General features: G+C 45.1%; 2 protein-coding genes across 2 annotated transcripts in view; one reads left to right on the forward strand and one right to left on the reverse strand.

Moving 5' to 3' along the window:
• Positions 1–394: 394 nt before the first annotated feature.
• On the reverse strand, positions 395–1,228 carry LOC310856568 (claudin-34-like; the record flags this gene model as incomplete). Its single annotated transcript, XM_083762037.1, has 1 exon — positions 395–1,228. The coding sequence occupies one exon, from the start codon at positions 1,226–1,228 to the stop codon at positions 395–397; it is 834 nt and encodes a 277-aa protein (XP_083618163.1).
• A 16,824-nt stretch (positions 1,229–18,052) lies between these two features.
• Positions 18,053–18,266, forward strand: part of LOC310855495 (inter-alpha-trypsin inhibitor heavy chain H3-like) — an 18,417-nt gene continuing 18,203 nt past the window's right edge. Inside the window, exon 1 of the mRNA XM_083760518.1 lies at positions 18,053–18,059. The gene's annotated coding sequence lies outside the window, so the exon portion shown is untranslated. The remainder of the gene's footprint in view (positions 18,060–18,266) is intronic.

The following is an 18,266-nucleotide window of genomic DNA, read 5'->3' on the forward strand; positions in this document are numbered from 1 at the left end:
CGCTTTTAACCCATTCTGAACGGGAACCCATTTTGGTGTTAGCATCATGTTATGCTTTAGCTATTGAAAAATAGCAGATCTCCAAGCTCATAGCTCAAAAAAATAAATAGCATATAAATAGCTGCTATTTATTTTTTTATCGAAGAACGACTGACATTTTTAGAATCTGATCTCAGGTCAGAATGGGTTCATCAGACCAGTGTGTGTGTCCAGTGGAAACCTCGTATGAATCTGATCTCAGGTCAGAATGGGTTCATCAGACCAGTGTGTGTGTCCAGTGGAAACCTCGTATGAATCTGATCTCAGGTCAGAATGGGTTAATCAGACCAGTGTGTGTGTGTCCAGTGGAAACCTCGTATGAATCTGATCTCAGGTCAGAACGGGTTAAAGGGTTTTAAACGATCTCAAAGCCCAGGTTCTCCGTCCCTTCTCTGTCACTCATCATCAGAGTCACCCTGCGGTTATTATTCATGGCTTTATCTCCGCTCACCGAGGACCACGATGTCGCCGGCTCCTCCCCCGGCTCCTCCTCCTCCCCGGAGCATCCTCTGCCGCACTGCCGCGTCGTCGACCCCCGACCTCCCGACCTTCGGGGCGTCGGCGGCCTGTAGTTCAGGTACATGACCCCGGAGGTCAGCGTCAGCACGGCGGCTATGACGCCCACCATGAGGCCGGCGCCCACCGCCTGCGCGCGGGGCGCGGCCGGCATGTGGAAGTCCGGCGGGAAGGCGATGGTGTGGTTCCGGGCCACGGCGTACACGTTCCACGCCAGCGGGGTGAGCGAGGCCGCTGCCGAGGACAGGAGCAGACCGCCGGCCGCGGAGAACAGCGTCTTGGGCGTCGGCGTCCAGGCGTCGCCCTTCCCCTCCAGGCCCAGGTGCACGTTCCTCAGGCCGTAGACGGCGAAGGCGTTGCCCGCCAGGCCCAGGGCGGCCGAGGCCAGCATGAGGACCTGCGCCGCCCTCAGCTCGTGCGGGACGAAGGCGTCCCACATGTTGTGCCCCCGGCAGAACATCACGCGGAGCTCGGGGGACACCAGCGTGTGGCTGACGAAGCACGCCCGCCACACGCCCACCCAGGCCACGCCCGACGTGACGTAGCGCAGGTCGTCCACCAGCCACACCCGCCACTGGACGACGCCCAGGGCGGCCAGCGTCAGGGCCCAGCCCACGCAGCCCACGGGCAGCGCCCCCAGCTGGGAGTGGGAGGTATGGACCAGATAGGGCATCGTTTTGATTTGGGTTCACTCTCTGGAACCTCCACCCGTAGCCTCTAGGCGTACTGTACTGTACCGTATAGGAATACAGTATAGGTGTACTATACTGTACCGTATAGGAATACAGTATAGGTGTACTATACTGTGCCGTATAGGAATGCCTTCAGTGACAGCTCCACCCAATCGCCCTGCAGGGGGGAGGAGTTAAGGAACAGGACGGACGGTCTGATGGCATGGTCAGAAGGTCAGAAGGTCAAAGTCCTCTCGAGAGTCTTCATCAACCAATGGGCTCAGAGCTGAGAGTCTTCATCAACCAATGGGCTCAGAGCTGAGAGTCTTCATCAACCAATGGGCTCCGAGCTCATCTCCTCTCTGTCCCTCTTGCTATTTTCCTTTCTCTCTCTCTCTCTCTCTCTCTCTCTCTCTCCCTCTCTGTTGCAGTGTCCTGTCACCTCTCAGCTATAGTCTCTCGCCCGTTGACTCAGTCAGAATTCAAGGAAAAGAGTGTGCTGTTTTTCCTTCTATTTAGTGGACGATGGGTTCTCAGATATCCTCTCAGCTAATCCACCTGTCGTGGTCAGGATAGGTGGAGAGACAGCCAGGCTTCCATGTAGGCTCTCCTTCTGGTCCTGGGTTAGGGTTAGGGTTAGGTGGAGACAGGCAGGCTTCCAGGCAGACTCTCCTCCTGGGTTATAGGGTTAGGTGGAGACAGGCAGGCTTCCAGGCAGGCTCTCCTCATGGGTTATAGGGTTAGGTGGAGACAGGCAGGCTTCCAGGCAGACTCTCCTCCTGGGTTATAGGGTTAGGTGGAGACAGGCAGGCTTCCAGGCAGACTCTCCTCCTGGGTTATATGGTTAGGTGGAGACAGGCAGGCTTCCAGGCAGGCTCTCCTCCTGGGTTATAGGGTTAGGTGGAGACAGGCAGGCTTCCAGGCAGACTCTCCTCCTGGGTTAGGGTTAGGTGGAGACAGGCAGGCTTCCAGGCAGGCTCTCCTCCTGGGTTATAGGGTTAGGTGGAGACAGGCAGGCTTCCAGGCAGGCTCTCCTCCTGGGTTATAGGGTTAGGTGGAGACAGGCAGGCTTCCAGGCAGACTCTCCTCCTGGGTTATAGGGTTAGGTGGAGACAGGCAGGCTTCCAGGCTCTCCTCCTGGGTTATAGGGTTAGGTGGAGACAGGCAGGCTTCCAGGCAGGCTCTCCTCCTACCAGAGGAGAAATAAAAGACAATGTTCAGCTGTTTATGAGTGTTTATTTACAACACTAGCTGGCGCTCTGCCACACATACGCCTCTGAAGTGGGCCAGTACAGAAACACACACAATGAAACCAAAGGGAGTGAAATGTTATTCATTAAATACATGTGTGTCAACACTGAGGGTTGTGTTGATATTGTCTGGTTGAGGAGGCGTTGCGGGTTAGTGCGTCAAACCGCATGACGGTTATTTAGATTATGACTGTAGACCTGCAGTGTGTGTTCTCTGTGGCCTAGCCTCCTCCTAACACACCGTGTACAACAGTTTCACCTATCGTGTTCAAAATAGGGATGCCGAGGTTAAAAGTGGTGAAAACCACCGGGACCTTTGAGTCCATATAGCTCACATATCTTCCCATCGTAATCGTAATAAGGCAGGGTAATTATTCCCAGCAGCCACAAGCGAGCCAAACATTGTCATTGTTTGAAAACGTGTGTTTTTCAGATGTGCACGATGCAGCGGGCAGACACAGAGGTCCCATTCTACTCTGTTCAAACTCTAACTCGTTGGCAGAGGTTGACAGTAAAGTATAAGTACATTCCCTCGAGTACTGTAAGTATTTGAGTATATATTTGTATTTGTTTTGTATTTGGCTTGTTTTGCAAGCTCGTGATTTTCATTCTGCTACATGTCAAATAGAAATATCGTCCCCTAACCCTAACCCATGTATACAATTATAGCATGAATTAACACTAGCAAGTCTGAAAAAATTTCACTACTACTCAGTCGGCTGAACGGTCAGGGGGACGTGTTTTTGGTGCGATTTGATTGACCACTCTCTCCCCCACTCGTCCCTCTCCAGCTGGAGACGACATTGTTCAAGCCTGCATCCCATTTCCAACTAATTAAATCATATGTGTTTCTAAACACATGTTTTCACTCCTAAAATGTATAAAACTAATAATACATACAAATATATATTTTGCCGTTGCCAGTTATTGCTATATTGCAACATAGCCATGGAAGAGTGTCGCGTTGCTGCCTTTTGTTGTTATCTTTTTCCTTCCACCCAGCAAAGAGCCAAGATCACTCGTCTTTTGTCGTGTGTTATCGATGTAATTAATATATGTGACCCCACGCGATGTACAGACTGCTTGACTAGGCATGTAAACATGACATAATTGTATTAATGTTTAAGTGTAATGATGTTATTGACCGGATTATCCATAGTCCTCCAGCCGTTAGCTTAAATTGCTAATATTATAAGCTAACCGCATTACTAAAGCCAATGTATTGCGGTAAATGCAGCATGTCCGCATTAAATTACTTATACAAGTGAGTCGCGTTATATTTACCTTAAATACCAGCCAAAGTACATGCCAAATAAACAATTATTAGCCACGTTATGTTGTTATATCAGTTTAATTAATAAAAAACATTGCATTTCTTCTTCGTTGGTATAAGGGGAAATCTTGAAACACTTCCGCATTTCTTTGTCCCTATACTTGCAAGTACATGAACCACATGACCGGGCTGTTTTCTGCCCCCTCAATATCGCAACCCAACTATTTTATAAGATGGCTCTCCGCATCATAAGTGCATAATACTTGTTTATTTGGAGTGAACATGACAATGACGAGTAAATAAATATTAACACGACTCCCGTCGATAAGTTATTTAGCCTGGACATTTCCGCATTTAGCTGAAAACGGGCTTAGTAGCCTACTATTATATTTGATTGATTGTGCCAAAGAATCGCGTCGGGTCAAACCGGCCATGCAAACAAAAAAGTTTGGGAGCTGATAAAACACTTTCCGACTTTGTTTTACGTTTGGGTAGGCTAGAATTGCGTGTGTGTGGGGGGGGAACTCTGCAGATGTATTTATTTTCCCCAGATGGTCTAAAAATGAGTTACTTTGACCAACGTATTACCAATCTTGTACACCATTGCTCACGGAAGCAACACCCTTGATCAAGCAGCCTAGTTCACATACATGACGAAATACGACATTAGAGTTATATATTGTCATTTTTATATAGAGGGGGAAACATTATAGGCTACTCGTGTTATCGATGTAATTAATATATATTTGATTGATTGTGCCAAATAATCGCCTAGTTAGCTAGCTGTCTGTGTGTTGTGTGTTCTTTTTTTTCCTCCACCCCTCTTTTCTTTAAATCATAACTCGCTCATTTTTTGCTCATTTAAAAAAATTCAAAATACCATGTAAACTACGAAATTGGGGCTTTCATTTGGTATATAGATCGGTTGTGTAGGCCCTCTCTACGAAACGATATCAAGTGAAAAGGAAATGTCGGGGAATGTGTTTATAAAAGACACCATTATCAAGGAGCGCAAAAAAAAGGCGAGTGGGAGAGAAAGGGGGACGGCGGTCGATTGTGCCGATATAGCCAGACTGAGTAAGAGATATATGCCTAAAATCATATTTACGAAACGTTTCAAATGGAAAAATAACAGAGATGATTTCAATCGAATATTTAGACAAAGTCATGCAAGGGGAACTTTCTCTGGACTCCATGGGCTAAGAAAATAAACGTTTAAATCTCAAATCCGGTCAGAACGGCTGCTCCGACGTCGTAGTGTTAATCCTTAGTCAAAATGTAGTGAGAATTGCCCATCTCACACGTATACAAGCGACCTCGAATGCTATACAACTTACTATTACTATAACTAAAAATACATGGCATGGATGCACCTGGGATGTATCCCTCAGTGATGTATCCTGAGGTCAACGGGGTTTCGGGTCTACCAACATCATACCCCTCACTCAGGCGACCCAGCCGGGGTTGATCAAATCCCGATTTACGTCCCAGCAGCTACCCTCGATCAGTCCATCAGGGAATGAGCAAGGCCACACAATCCGTTGCTCCGGAACTACTCTGCCGGGACTGGGAGAACCAAATTCTGGCGTGTGGAAGGACTAGGATCTGTGGGTTGCCTCCTGTCCGGGCCCCTCCTACCAGGTCCACTCCTGCTCTCACCAGGCCCAGCGGACCTGTGCGTTGCACCAGACTCCCAGCACCAGGCACTGCATTCAGGAGTGGTGGATTATATTTACAATGGCCCTCCTAAAGGCCTCACCGAGGTTTGTTGGGCTTCCCCCTCACGGAGGACACAGGCTGGGGCGTTAGCCCATACTGCTCACCCGGCTGCCGTCAATAGAAATATTGTATTTTTGACTAATTGTATACAATTATATCATGAATTAATCCTTAGTCAAATAGAATAGCCCATCTCACACGTAAGTGACCTCGAATATTACTTACTATTAGTATATACAGTAGGTGACTCATTTAGTCACACACAGCGAAAAACAATAACACAATCTATACTTTTATACAACACATTTTATATCCTTGTTTTATATATTCCTATACAGACACTATAGACAGTAAGGTGTTTTATATTCCTACTGTAAGGTGAGGTCAGTTAACTTAACACATTCTGAACGGGAACCCATTTTGGTGTTAGCGTCATGTTATGCTTTAGCTATTGAAAAATAGCAGATCTACAAGCTCATAGCGCGCCACCGAGTGGCGCGCTACGAGCTTGTAGGTCTGCTATTTTTGAAAAATCGAAGAACGACTGAATTTTTTTTAGAATCTGATCTCAGGTCAGAATGGGTTAATCAGACCAGTGTGTGTCCAGTGGAAACCTCGTATGAATGAAAGACTGAACTGATAATCAGCAAACAACACTTACATTATTAGAATGCGGTTTAGTACAGTACAGTACAGTACAGTACAGTACAGTACAGTACAGTACAGTACAGTACAGTACAGTACAGTACAGTACAGTACAGTAATTACATTAGTAGAGTACATTGGGGGAGTTTCTTACCTTAGTGTGCAGTACAGTAGTATACTGTAGTAGTAGTTGATACAGTAGTACAGTAGAGTAGAGTACAGTACATTGGAGGAGTTTCGGAGTTTCGTATAGTTATTAGTCAGACGACGATATGAGAGCTGAGGAGAGGAGTGTTATGCCATAACGGAGACAGTCATAGTACGACGTTACACTTCCTCACCAACCCTTCACCCGCATGTACCATACAGTAACAGCTCCCTGCATCACTCCTCTCTGTCTCTGTCAATCATTGACTGACCTACTAACAGCATTATGATGGGAAGGACTGCATGACCATCATCTGTGGGTGTGACCATTACAGTGTCCTGCACTCTCACTAGTGTTGGCCTGGGCCGTGGCTCAGTGGCGTGCACAGACAGACACTAGGGGTTGCTAGAGCACCCCCTAGTGCCCTTTTCCCCTCTGGACAAATGTGCCCTTTTGAAAAAAGGGCACAGAGGTCCATCCTGGGCCGTGGCTCAGAGGTCCATCCTGGGCCGTGGCTCAGAGGTCCATCCTGGGCCGTGGCTCAGAGGTCCATCCTGGGCCGTGGCTCAGAGGTCCATCCTGGGCCGTGGCTCAGAGGTCCATCCTGGGCCGTGGCTCAGAGGTCCATCCTGGGCCGTGGCTCAGAGGTCCATCCTGGGCCGTGGCTCACAACACTCACAACTCGTCGCTCTGCGAGCTTGTAGATCTGCTATTTTCAGGAAGTGTAAAAACATTACGACGGCATCAAGGCTCGCCAACATACATTTTAGTCAACTAAATCAACCGTAGATTTAGTCGACTAAACTCTTATGTTTAGTCGACTAAAACTAGACTAACACTAAAACATTCCAGGTGATTAAAACTAAATGAACTATTCAAGAGACTATAGGCCTATACGACTAAACCTCAAATCTAAATGTGCTGCCAAAAACAACAGTGGTTTTCAGAGGTTTCCACTGGACACACATTGGTCTGATTAACCCATTCTGACCTGAGATCAGATTAAATAAATGTCAGTCGTTCTTCGATTCTTTTAAAATAGCAGACCTACAAGCTCGTAGCGTGCCACTCGGTGGCGCGCTATGAGCTTGTAGATCTGCAATTCTTTCAATAGCTAAAGCATAACATGATGCTAACACATGGGTTCCCGTTCAGAATGGGTTAAAACAACAGTGCTTCCGGTTCCGGAACAGGGCAGATAGTTACTGTAAGTGTAATCTTTGTCCCAGCGTCGTGGAGTCATAAAGAATGTTTGCTTTGTCACTCCCACCGTGGTCAAAGTTTAGTAGCAGGTGAAATAAAAAAAGGCCATTAATTAATTAATTAATGACCATTTTGAAAATGCCAGAAAAGCAGCTATGGGTGCTAAGTATAAGGATTTAAGTATAAGTTAATACAAACTACATATAGACTACATGTAGTTTCTATACATAAATGCAAAGAAAAGATAAGATGAGTCAAAAACTATAATAATAATAATAATAATAATAATAATAATAATACTATACAGAGCAGAGGTAAACGAGGGTAAAACAAATAAGTTGTCTATATTCAGTCATAAGTGTGTCACGCGTCTCGTCATAATAAAATACAAGAAAAGTAAAGTGAACAATGCCAAACAAAGTGTCCATTCATTGGTTAGTGCAAGAACCAATGGACACTTTACTGTTTGGCATTGCACCCCTTTTGGTGTTTTAAACATTGTTACAATTTAGCTATTGAAAAATAGCAGATCTACAAGCTCACTACGAGCATGTAGGTCTGCTATTTTTGAAAGACCGTGAAAATGTGGCGCAAATCCTGACAGAAAACTGTCAGCGAAATCAGCGAAATGATAAACACTGGTTAGGAACCAAATCCTTTTACAATGTTACAGTACAGTACAGTACAATACAGTGCAGTGTACAGTACAGTACAGTACAGCAAGAACAACACATGGAAATGCATCAAATACATCATAGTTGTCATAAAGGACGGTTAGACGCAGGAGTGGAATATGACAAATTATAGTTCTGTAACTAATGGAGTGTTCCATCTGCACAACCAATTTAGGCCTGACGTCGAAATAAATAAAAAGTCTTCTGAAAGAATATTATATTCAAAGATTTGTGCCGCATTTTCACGATTTTTCAAAAAATAGCAGACCTACAAGCTCTTATATTTTTTTACTTATATTGACCCATATAAACTATTTAGTATTATTTAGTATATGTAAGGTTTTGCCCACTCAAATGGTACCTCGTCAGATAATCCCCACATATCCAACAACTTCTGTGAACAGACTTTACTGTAGTAGCTTTTCATAAATTATATTTGTACTTAGGCATGTCTGCTGTCATGAAAGTTTATAGTTAGAGAAATTCAAAGTCCAACTGCCTGCTGTCAAGACTCTCCCACCCCTCACTGGGGAAAGTTCTGGGAGGAAAACAGAAACGGGGTGAGTTGTCTTGTAATTCACAGTACAGATGTCTCTCGGTAGAGAGACATCTGTACTGTGAATTACGGTAATAAAGTACGGTAATAAAGTAAAGCGTCATGTATGCTTCGTTTTAAGTGTCACCTCGTTCTACTTACCACTTCCTGTTTCTGGGGGGCAGATCAACCTTGGCGGATATTTCCAAAGATCTTCAAAAATGTTTGAATAATAATATCAGATCTACAACAAGATCTGCACTCCCCCCCCCCCCCCCCCCCCCCCCAAGTATAGCAAGAAGAAATGTATGAACGTGGAAGGTCAGAGAAAATAGGGGTGGGGTACCGTCCTAAAGTCTTCTCTTCGGTGCTACTGAAAATGTCTGACGAGCCGAAATCATTTCGGCACTACAGCGCCGAAACAGCGGTAAAATAGGAGTATGAATCGGCCCTAAGACCGCCACCTAGTGGCCTAGAATGTCCTACAACATGATCACACTTATACAGAAAGCAGGTCGACAGGTAAATAAATAAATAAATGAATACTCCATAGCAAGTCATTGGACCAAATGTCCTTCGCTGAAAAAGACAGCAACCTGATTATACTTTCACAGACATTGTGTTTAATATATTTAAACCATGAATTTAATCAAATGTATTATTTTCTTTCAATTATGTTGATGTAGCATTTTGGGAAATAAGCTGGGGAAGAAAGAAAAACAACAATATCGAAGCCCCCCGGTCGTGTACACAATGTAAAGATTTAACAGGCTACAATAAATTACTAAAAAACATCATCTTAAAAAGTTAAAACACACTATAAAGGATTATAAAGTACACACTCAACCTCCCACCAGAGGTAAATACACATTTTTCACAGTTCAATTCAGTTGGGTTCAGTTCAGCACTCTATCGTTTCTGTCTCCGAGGTAACGCGAGATCTGTCTGCCAGACAGGAAACAGTGGACAGTATCGCGATACTTGTGCGTTCAGAAAAGGTTGTGCTCTTTAGAAGATACCTCTATAGAAATCACACAGTGTACACATCGAAAAGCAACACAGCATAATTATGTCTTGAAGTATATTTCATACCATACAGAGGAGAATTGTGCACGGCAGACATGAGACGAGATGAAGTTCCAAGATGTTTATTTCAACGGAGTACAGCTTACAGAGCATAGACAGACTCACGCCAGCCAGCAAAGTGGCTGACGTCTCCCATGTAGGCTTGCGCCACGACTGACAACTGATTGTATCCTTGGTCACTACTTTAAGCACTCTACATTGGCGTGGGTGTCGACATTTGTTTGCATATTATTAGTGGCAAGTCTTTGATCAAGTTGTCTGTCTCAAACTCCTTTGTTATACAAATAGCCACCGGAATTCGGCTCCTTCTCGGCCGACACCCTTGTAGGTGCTAATCACCAAAAATAGGTCTACTGCAGAAGGACACAAGAGCATGTCAATCACACAAGGAAGAAGATCATTGTATAATTATGGAATCCCATATTCTTCATATCCCCCCTTGACCATCACAGATGGTCACCTAAAAATATGGAACCATAATTATCTTAGACCCCCCTTGACCCTCAGCTGAACAATACATTCAAGAAACCAAAAATAACAGCATCACAGTACAGAACTTCCCAAAAATGGTTTTCAAACACAGACATCCATACATGAATAATGGAAAATGATTAGTAGGCTACAGTTAACTGACATTTAAACAAGACATGCCGCTTTCCGCTCCTATTGTTACAAGAGCACTTTTTTGATATGCAATAACCTACATGTTTTACTATAAACTCTGCTATTCCAATGCCAATACACAGTAAATACACAATATCAGTTAAGTCACTCCGGACTTACCCTGATCAAATCACCCGTGGTGATACCCAAAAAGAAAGCATTGGTGCGCCAGAGCTTAACTATAATAACACATATCTCTTCATATCTCTAGGAAAATACCTCATTGACTCATAATTAGGCTATATGACTCAACTTATCTAATTATACGACAAACACATACCAACATGAGGCCTATATTATTTCATGTTGAAAACAAACGTGACGCACAATTTGTAATCGGAGTAAAGGAAAGTTTGTCTCCCCTCCGAATTGGACAAAGAAAGTTCTTCTGTATGCTTCTTTCTAGTTTACCTCGAAATGTTCGTTCTGCTGCACGGATCAAGGTGAGAAAAAGTTCAATGCTGTTTTCGCTGTCCTCGTCATTATCATCTTCTCCCCCCTCCCAACTCTGTTAACAACAGAGACAGGACGAAAAAGAAAAGCAAACAAACACCTTCATCACAGACCCCTCGAGCAGGTCCGCGAAGGCCCTCAGCTTAGGTCGGTCAATCAAGCCACTGCTGCTCCGTGCTGCATCTCCCAGCTCGCCGCCCGCGATCGCCGTCCCCGCGCCGACGTGATGATCAAGGCCTCCGCGCGGCTGTCGCCGCTCCATCGACCGCTCCCCACCCGCACCGTCCGGCGGCTGGTATCGGTCCCCGTTGCGCAACACTCCTCGCGGTGGTCGCAGTCATCATCCCCGCTGCGTAGACGAGATCACGGTCGGGTCCGCTGGAACTTCTTCGTCGCCGTCCACAAAAACCCCCCTCCATCGAATTAGACGGAAAAAAAGCCACTGGTTCTGTTTCATCTGACGTGAAAAAACACACCACCATGACCAGAGAGAGAGAGATGTAAAGACAGGCTGCCAATCAACTCCATCTGAGAGAGAGAGAGATGTAAAGACAGGCTGCCAATCAACTCCATCTGAGAGAGAGAGAGATGTGAAGACAGGCTGTCGATCAACTCCATCTGAGAGAGAGAGATGTGAAGTGATTGGAGGATAACCCTGACCCTAAGGACCCCCCCTGGGGATCCCCTGGGGACCCCCACACGGTAACTCTGACCCTAAGGACCCCCCCGGGGACCCCCACACGGTAACTCTGACCCTAAGACCCCCCCGGGGACCCCCCGGGGACCCCCACACGTTAACTCTGACCCTAAGACCCCCCCGGGGACCCCCACACAGTAACCCTGACCCTAAGACCCCCCTGGGGACCCCCCGGGACCCCCACACAGTAACCCTGACCCTAAGACCCCCCCGGGGACCCCCACATTTCTCCACAGGTCGGTTACCTTCTTGTCGGACAGGTCCAGGTCCAGCTCGTCCTCGTCCTCGGGTCCCTCGTCCTCCAGCCGGTCCTGCATGTCCTTCATCATGATCAGCAGCCCGGCTTTGGGAGCCGACGTGTTGTAGTAGGAGGAGCTGGGGACCTCTCTCTCTCGCTGGGGACCTCTCTCTCTCCTGAGGAGGACGGACAGACAGAGACACGGTCCAGGTCACGGGGACACACAGCCAGAGACACGGTCAAGGTCAAACTGTGTTGTTTTTGGCAGCAAATTTCTATTTTAGTTTAGTCGTAGTCTTTGGACTGAAACTTCATTTAGTTTTAGTCACATTTTAGTCACCTGGAATGTCTTAGTGTTAGTCTAGTTTTAGTCGACTAAATGTCATAAGATTTTAGTCGACTAAATCTACATTTGATTTAGTCGACTAAAATGTATTTTGGCGGGTCTTGATGCCGTCGTAATGAGTGTTTTTACACTGTCGTCGTCAACGTCAAAAATGTCAACGTCGTCGTCGTCATCGTCAACGTCAAAAATGTCAACGTCGTCAACGTCAACAATGTCAACGTCGTCGTCGTCGTCGTCGTCAACGTCAAAAATGTCAACATCGTCGACGTCAAAAATGTCAACGTCGTCGTCGTCAACGTCAAAGATGTCAACGTCCTCGTCGTCAACGTCAAAAAGGTCAACGTCGTCGTCGTCAACGTCAACAATGTCGTCGTCGTCAACGTCAACAATGTCAACGTCGTCGTCGTCGTCAACGTCAAAAATGTCAACGTCGTCATCGTCAACGTCAAAAATGTCAACGTCGTTGCCGTCAACGTCAAAAATGTCAACGTCGTCAACGTCAAAAATGTCAACGTCATCAACGTCAAAAATGTCAACGTGTTGTCGTCAACGTAAAAAATGTGGTCGTCGTCGTCAACGTCAAAAATGTCAACGTCGTCCACGTAAAAAAATGTCAACGTCGTCGTCGTCAACATCAACAATGTCAACGTCGTCGTCGTTGTCGACGTCAAAAATGTCAACGTTGTCAACGTCAAAAATGTCAACGTCGTCGTCGTCAACGTCAAAAATGTCAACGTCGTCAACGTGAAAAATGTCAACGTCGTCGTCGTCAACGTCAAAAATGTGGTTCTCGTCGTCAACGTCAAAAATGTCAACGTCGTCCACGTCAAAAATGTCAACGTCGTCGTCGTCGTCAAAAATGTCAACGTCGTCAACGTCAAAAATGTCAACGTCGTCATCGTCAACGTCAAAAATGTCAACGCCGTCGTCAACGTCAAAAATGTCAACGTCGTCGTCGTCAATGTCAAAAATGTCAACGTCGTCGTCGTCAACGTCAAAAATTTCAACGTCGGCCCAGGCCGTGGCGTAACGGTCTGGGCACCTGACTGGTAATCCAGTCGCAGTGTGCCGTTCGACTCCCGAGCCCGACACGGCCTTTACTGCATGTCATCCCCCCATCTCTCTCCCGTTTCCTGTCAGCCTACTGTCTGTCCCTTCAAAAATAAATAAAAGGCGTAAGCCGCAAAAAAATATCTTAAAAAAAAAAAAAAAATGTCAACGTCGTCGACGTTGACATTTTTGACGTTGACGACGACGACGTTGACATTTTTGACGTGGACGACGTTGACATTTTTGACGTTGACGACGACGACCACATTTTTGACGTTGACGACGACGACGTTGACATTTTTGACGTTGACGACGACGACGTTGACATTTTTGACGTGGACGACGACAACGGTGACATTTTTGACGTTGACGACGACGACGACGTTGACATTGTTGACGTTGACAACGACGACGTTGACATTTTTGACGACGACGACCACATTTTTGACGTTGACGACGACGACGTTGACATTTTTGACGTTGACGACGACGACGACGACGTTGAAATTTTTTACGTGGACGACGACGTTGACATTGTTAACGTTGACGACGACAGCGACGACGTTGAAATTTTTGTCATTGACATTGACGTTGACGTTGAAGTTGATGTTGACGTTGACAACGACGACGTTGACATTGTTGATGTTGACGACGACGACGTTGACATTTTTGACGTTGACGACGACGACGTTGACATTTTTGACGTTGACGACGTTGACATTTTTGACGTTGACGACGACGACGTTGACATTTTTGACGTTGACGACGACGACGTTGACATTTTATTTTTACAAAAATGTTTAGATTGTCATTATCGTGAGAACGATGGCTTCCATTTTCGCATTACAACTTTTCAGGACTAGAGAGCCTGCAGTTTCTATTGGCTTGTATTCCCCATCGATGATGTCACTGGAAGACGGTTTCTGAACTGCCCACAGACCGAGTAGAAAATGTTTTGCATTTTTCATGATTATTAGTGAGGACCTATTATATGAAGATAGGTTGAAAAGTGGTGAAGTGGTCCTTTAAGTACCGGTACACATGGTTTGTGATAAAACGCAGGGGCATGCTGCTGCACTGAATATATAAGAAGTGCACTGGGTAAAAAAAGCAAACATGCACTCACGTGTGTCGTTTTCGTCCAGCCAACCCCAACCAGCCATGCCAAGTAAGTACTGTATAAATAAGCTGTGACACAAAAAGCCCTCTTTGCTCTGCGGGGTCAGAGATTGCACTGCTCTCAGCTCTCTCCATGCAGCACTGTATACCAACACCGAGCATTTTGTTAGAATGCTGCAATTAACTCTCACAAGTTTATTTAGCATAGCCCTCGGTCACATACTGTACACATTGCATCCAGTGTCCCGTATTTTACCGGATGGCATGTGATAAATCATGTGTCAACAGGAGTGTGCGTGCGGTGGTGGAGAAAGTACTCACTTTTTTTGTTTTTTACCCAAGTAAAAGTATTACTATATACTTTACTTATTATTATAAGTAAAAATCTGGAATTCAAAATGCTGTTGACTAAAAAGTTCAGAAGTATTGGTATCAAGTACTCGTTGTGCAGAAATGTATTAAACATTATTTTGAAAATAGCAGATCTACAAGCTCACGTGGAGTAAAAGTACAATATTTGGATCTGAGATGAGATGAAGTAGAAGTTTAAAGTACTGGGAATTCTCAAGTGAAGTACAAATATCTCAATATTGTACTTAAGTAAATGAACAGTGTACTTATAGTTCCTGTCCACCACTGAGGGCTGTATTTTGCGTGTCTTAAGTAGTACCAGGTCTTATTACTTAACTTAAGACCTGGAGGCGTGATCAATGCCATTTATGAGTGGCCAAAGAGCATTGACCACGCCTCCAGGTCTTAAGTTAAGTAATAAGACCTAGTACTTAAGACACACAAAATACAGCCCTGCAGAGTCTGTCTCATATCTCATCTCCTGCCATCAGTTGCGTGCACAGATAGACACTAGGGGGCACTAGAGCACCACCTGCCCTTGCCCTCTGGACAGCAATGTGCCCTTTAGAAAAGAAAGAAATAAGTTTTCTTTTTTTTGTTACAGTGTACAGTATGTGGACCATGGTGACATTGATCAATTCTTGATAAAAAAAAAAGCTTCCAATATATTATTTATGCCTATAAATCTCACACTATTAAGGCAACCGGCCGGTTCCACGCGCTGCACAAGGTGCCCTTTTTTCACTTGAGCACCACCTGCCCCTCTAAATGTCTGTGCACGCCACTGGCCTGCCATACTGAACTGACGTCAGATCTTTTGGTCAATATTTCAACACTAAGGTCAGATTCTCACCTAATACTTCGGTAGACTCAGATCCGTGTGGGCGGGGAATTGGGATTCTTGCATATTTCATTGGCTGGGGTTTGCCTTCACACTGTCATTCGCAGCAATTGGAAACGCAGCAGGGGGGACCTTTATCAATGTGTTCCATTCATAAACTATAGCCTACACAGTGAAATCTATGGTGATAAAATTACACTGTTCTTTTGGGCATGCAGCACAGCGCTGCATGAGCGCACTGATATAACTCCCCAGTCCCACACAGTGACAGCACTCCATGTTTACGGCACGCACAGACAGACAGACAGACAGACAGACAGACAGACAGACAGACAGACAGACAGAATATTATGTAGGCTATAATACACTGCAGTGTTTTTATGTGTTTTCTTAAGCAATTGATTAATGTACACGTCCTCATTTCGACCACGTCTATCCACGGTAACGGGACATCTTTGCGCTGCGTAAAATATGCCTTCTCCGTCTCCAACTGTGTTCAGCTCCTCACCCGCCACATTATGTTTGCTTCATTTCCTTTATTTACTGCGGATTGCATTCACACCTGCACCGAATCGTAGTCAAGTGCGATTCGAAGCGAAGCGAAACCCATGTTTTTGGGCGGAGTAAAATGCGGTTATTTGCTGCGCATTAGGATTCGAATGAGCCTTCACACCTGCCAAACGAAGCGCACTTTCTGACAATGCGCAGCAGGATTCGTTTTAATCGCAGCAAAGCTCTCTGGTATGAATGTGACCTAAGACACACACTTGTTGAGCCCTCCTCCTGGGCATGGGAGGGACGTTATAGAGCATCGCAGTCCCGCCCCCTCGAGAGACCCGGAAAAGAAATCCCCGTTCATTTTCCTCATAGACTTTTCAGAAAGTATTTATTTAAAGACGTTTACGCCGCGGACAAAGCCAACTCTTGTCGTGACAAATCATGACAACAAACACAATTAGAAAGTTAAAACAAATTGCTTTTTTTAAATTTTTTATTATTTGTTTGGTCCAAAATATTGTGTGTTGTCATGATTTGTCACGACAAGAGTTGGCTTCGTACGACGCTTTAAAAGGTCTTTAAATAAATACGTTTTGAAATGCCTATATGGGAAAAATGCATTGGGATTAATTTCCTGGGCCAGGCGTCTTCATGAAAGGGGGCGGGACTGCGACGCTCTATAGGGGCTCTCTTCTAAGCGATGAAGTGAGTGAGTGTTTTAGTGGAGTTCAGTCATGTCCAGGTGGAGGAGCTTCGTGCTGCTGTGGGGCCTGTGTGTCTGCCTCTGGCTTCTTCTCAGCCAGGCTGAAGGGGCTTTGGTTATCTCTCGCCATAATGCTGCTGCCATACAGGTAACATCTGCACTGCTCTTCTCTTCTCTCTCTCTGCTATTGTGTAGTTCCATCCATCCATCTTCAACTGCTTACCCGTAGTCGGGTCGCGGGGGCAACAGCTACACCAGAGTGCTCCAGGCTTCCCTCTCCAGAGCAACACCTCAGCTGGCTCCTTTCCAGGCGAAGGAGCAGCGGTTCTACTCCGAGTCTCTCTCGTGTGACTGAACTTATAATAACCTATAATAACCAGTGAGACGCCCTGAGGGCGAGAAAAGGGGCGAGGTCGCGTGCACGCATCCCCCTGGGTGACGGCAGACTGCTGGGCTGAGCGCTGGCTGTACTGGCCATACATGGAGCGTGTCTTGAGAGTACAGTCTATATAGGCTTTGATGAGGATTGGATGTCACGTCTATCTTTTATGGCATTTCTTTGTAAGAGATTGGCCCGACACATTTGTGAAGGCAACTACAGGCAAATGGTATGTAAGTATCGACACCCTGTTTGATTTGGACACTGTCCGATCACTCACAAGAACATTTTGTGCCAGATGGGTGGGGAGAAGGTTTCGGGGTGATTTCTTTCTCTCTCTCTCTCTCTCTCTCTCTCTCTCTCTCTCTCTCTCTCTCTCGTTGATGTTATAATTTAGCTATTGAAAAATAGCAGATCTACAAGCCGAGCTTGTACGTCTGCTATTTTTGAAAAATCGTTAAAATGTGCCTCAAATCTTTCAGAAAATGGTCATGATTTAGAAGATTATTTTTTATTATTTTGACGTCAGGCCTACATGCGTTAAATTTAACTTTTTAATTCAGCCTCCTCTTACTGATTTGATTCTGAGATTTTATTTCACGATCTTAATCGATTGTCTATATTTTCACATTATTTCTCCTACATTTTGTTATTGTATCAATAACTAACTTTTTTGCGAATTGCAGGAGACGCAGGATGCTCCAAGGTTACTTAAGGTAACAAAAACAAATTTGGTGATTGAAAAGGCATGTTTCACTGTCAACTTTGTAAGGACTTAAAGGTTTGACCTAATCATAATAGTATGCCTTACTCATACTGTATAGTACTCAAGTATAATGTATTGTATTGATTGTAGTTAGGACCCTCTCGAAAACGAGATACTGTACTATCTCACATTATGAGGAATCTATATTTATCATGCTTTTCTTTTTTTGCAGAAAAGAAGTACAAACAACGCAGAGGTAAGATACTATATGGGCCCTTTTAGTCGGTGCCTTACCCCTTATCTTTAAAGTTCTTTGCCTTTTTTGAGGGCCCCCTCCTATATTCAGCTATAGTGTAGATTTATAGGGTTCTAGCCCCCTCCTATATTCAGCTATAGTGTAGATTTATAGGGTTCTAGCCCCTCCTATATTCAGCTATAGTGTAGATTTATAGGGTTCTAGCCC

This window comes from Protomyctophum parallelum (assembly GCF_964188405.1).
Source record: "Protomyctophum parallelum genome assembly, chromosome: 3".
Taxonomy (NCBI): domain Eukaryota; kingdom Metazoa; phylum Chordata; class Actinopteri; order Myctophiformes; family Myctophidae; genus Protomyctophum; species Protomyctophum parallelum.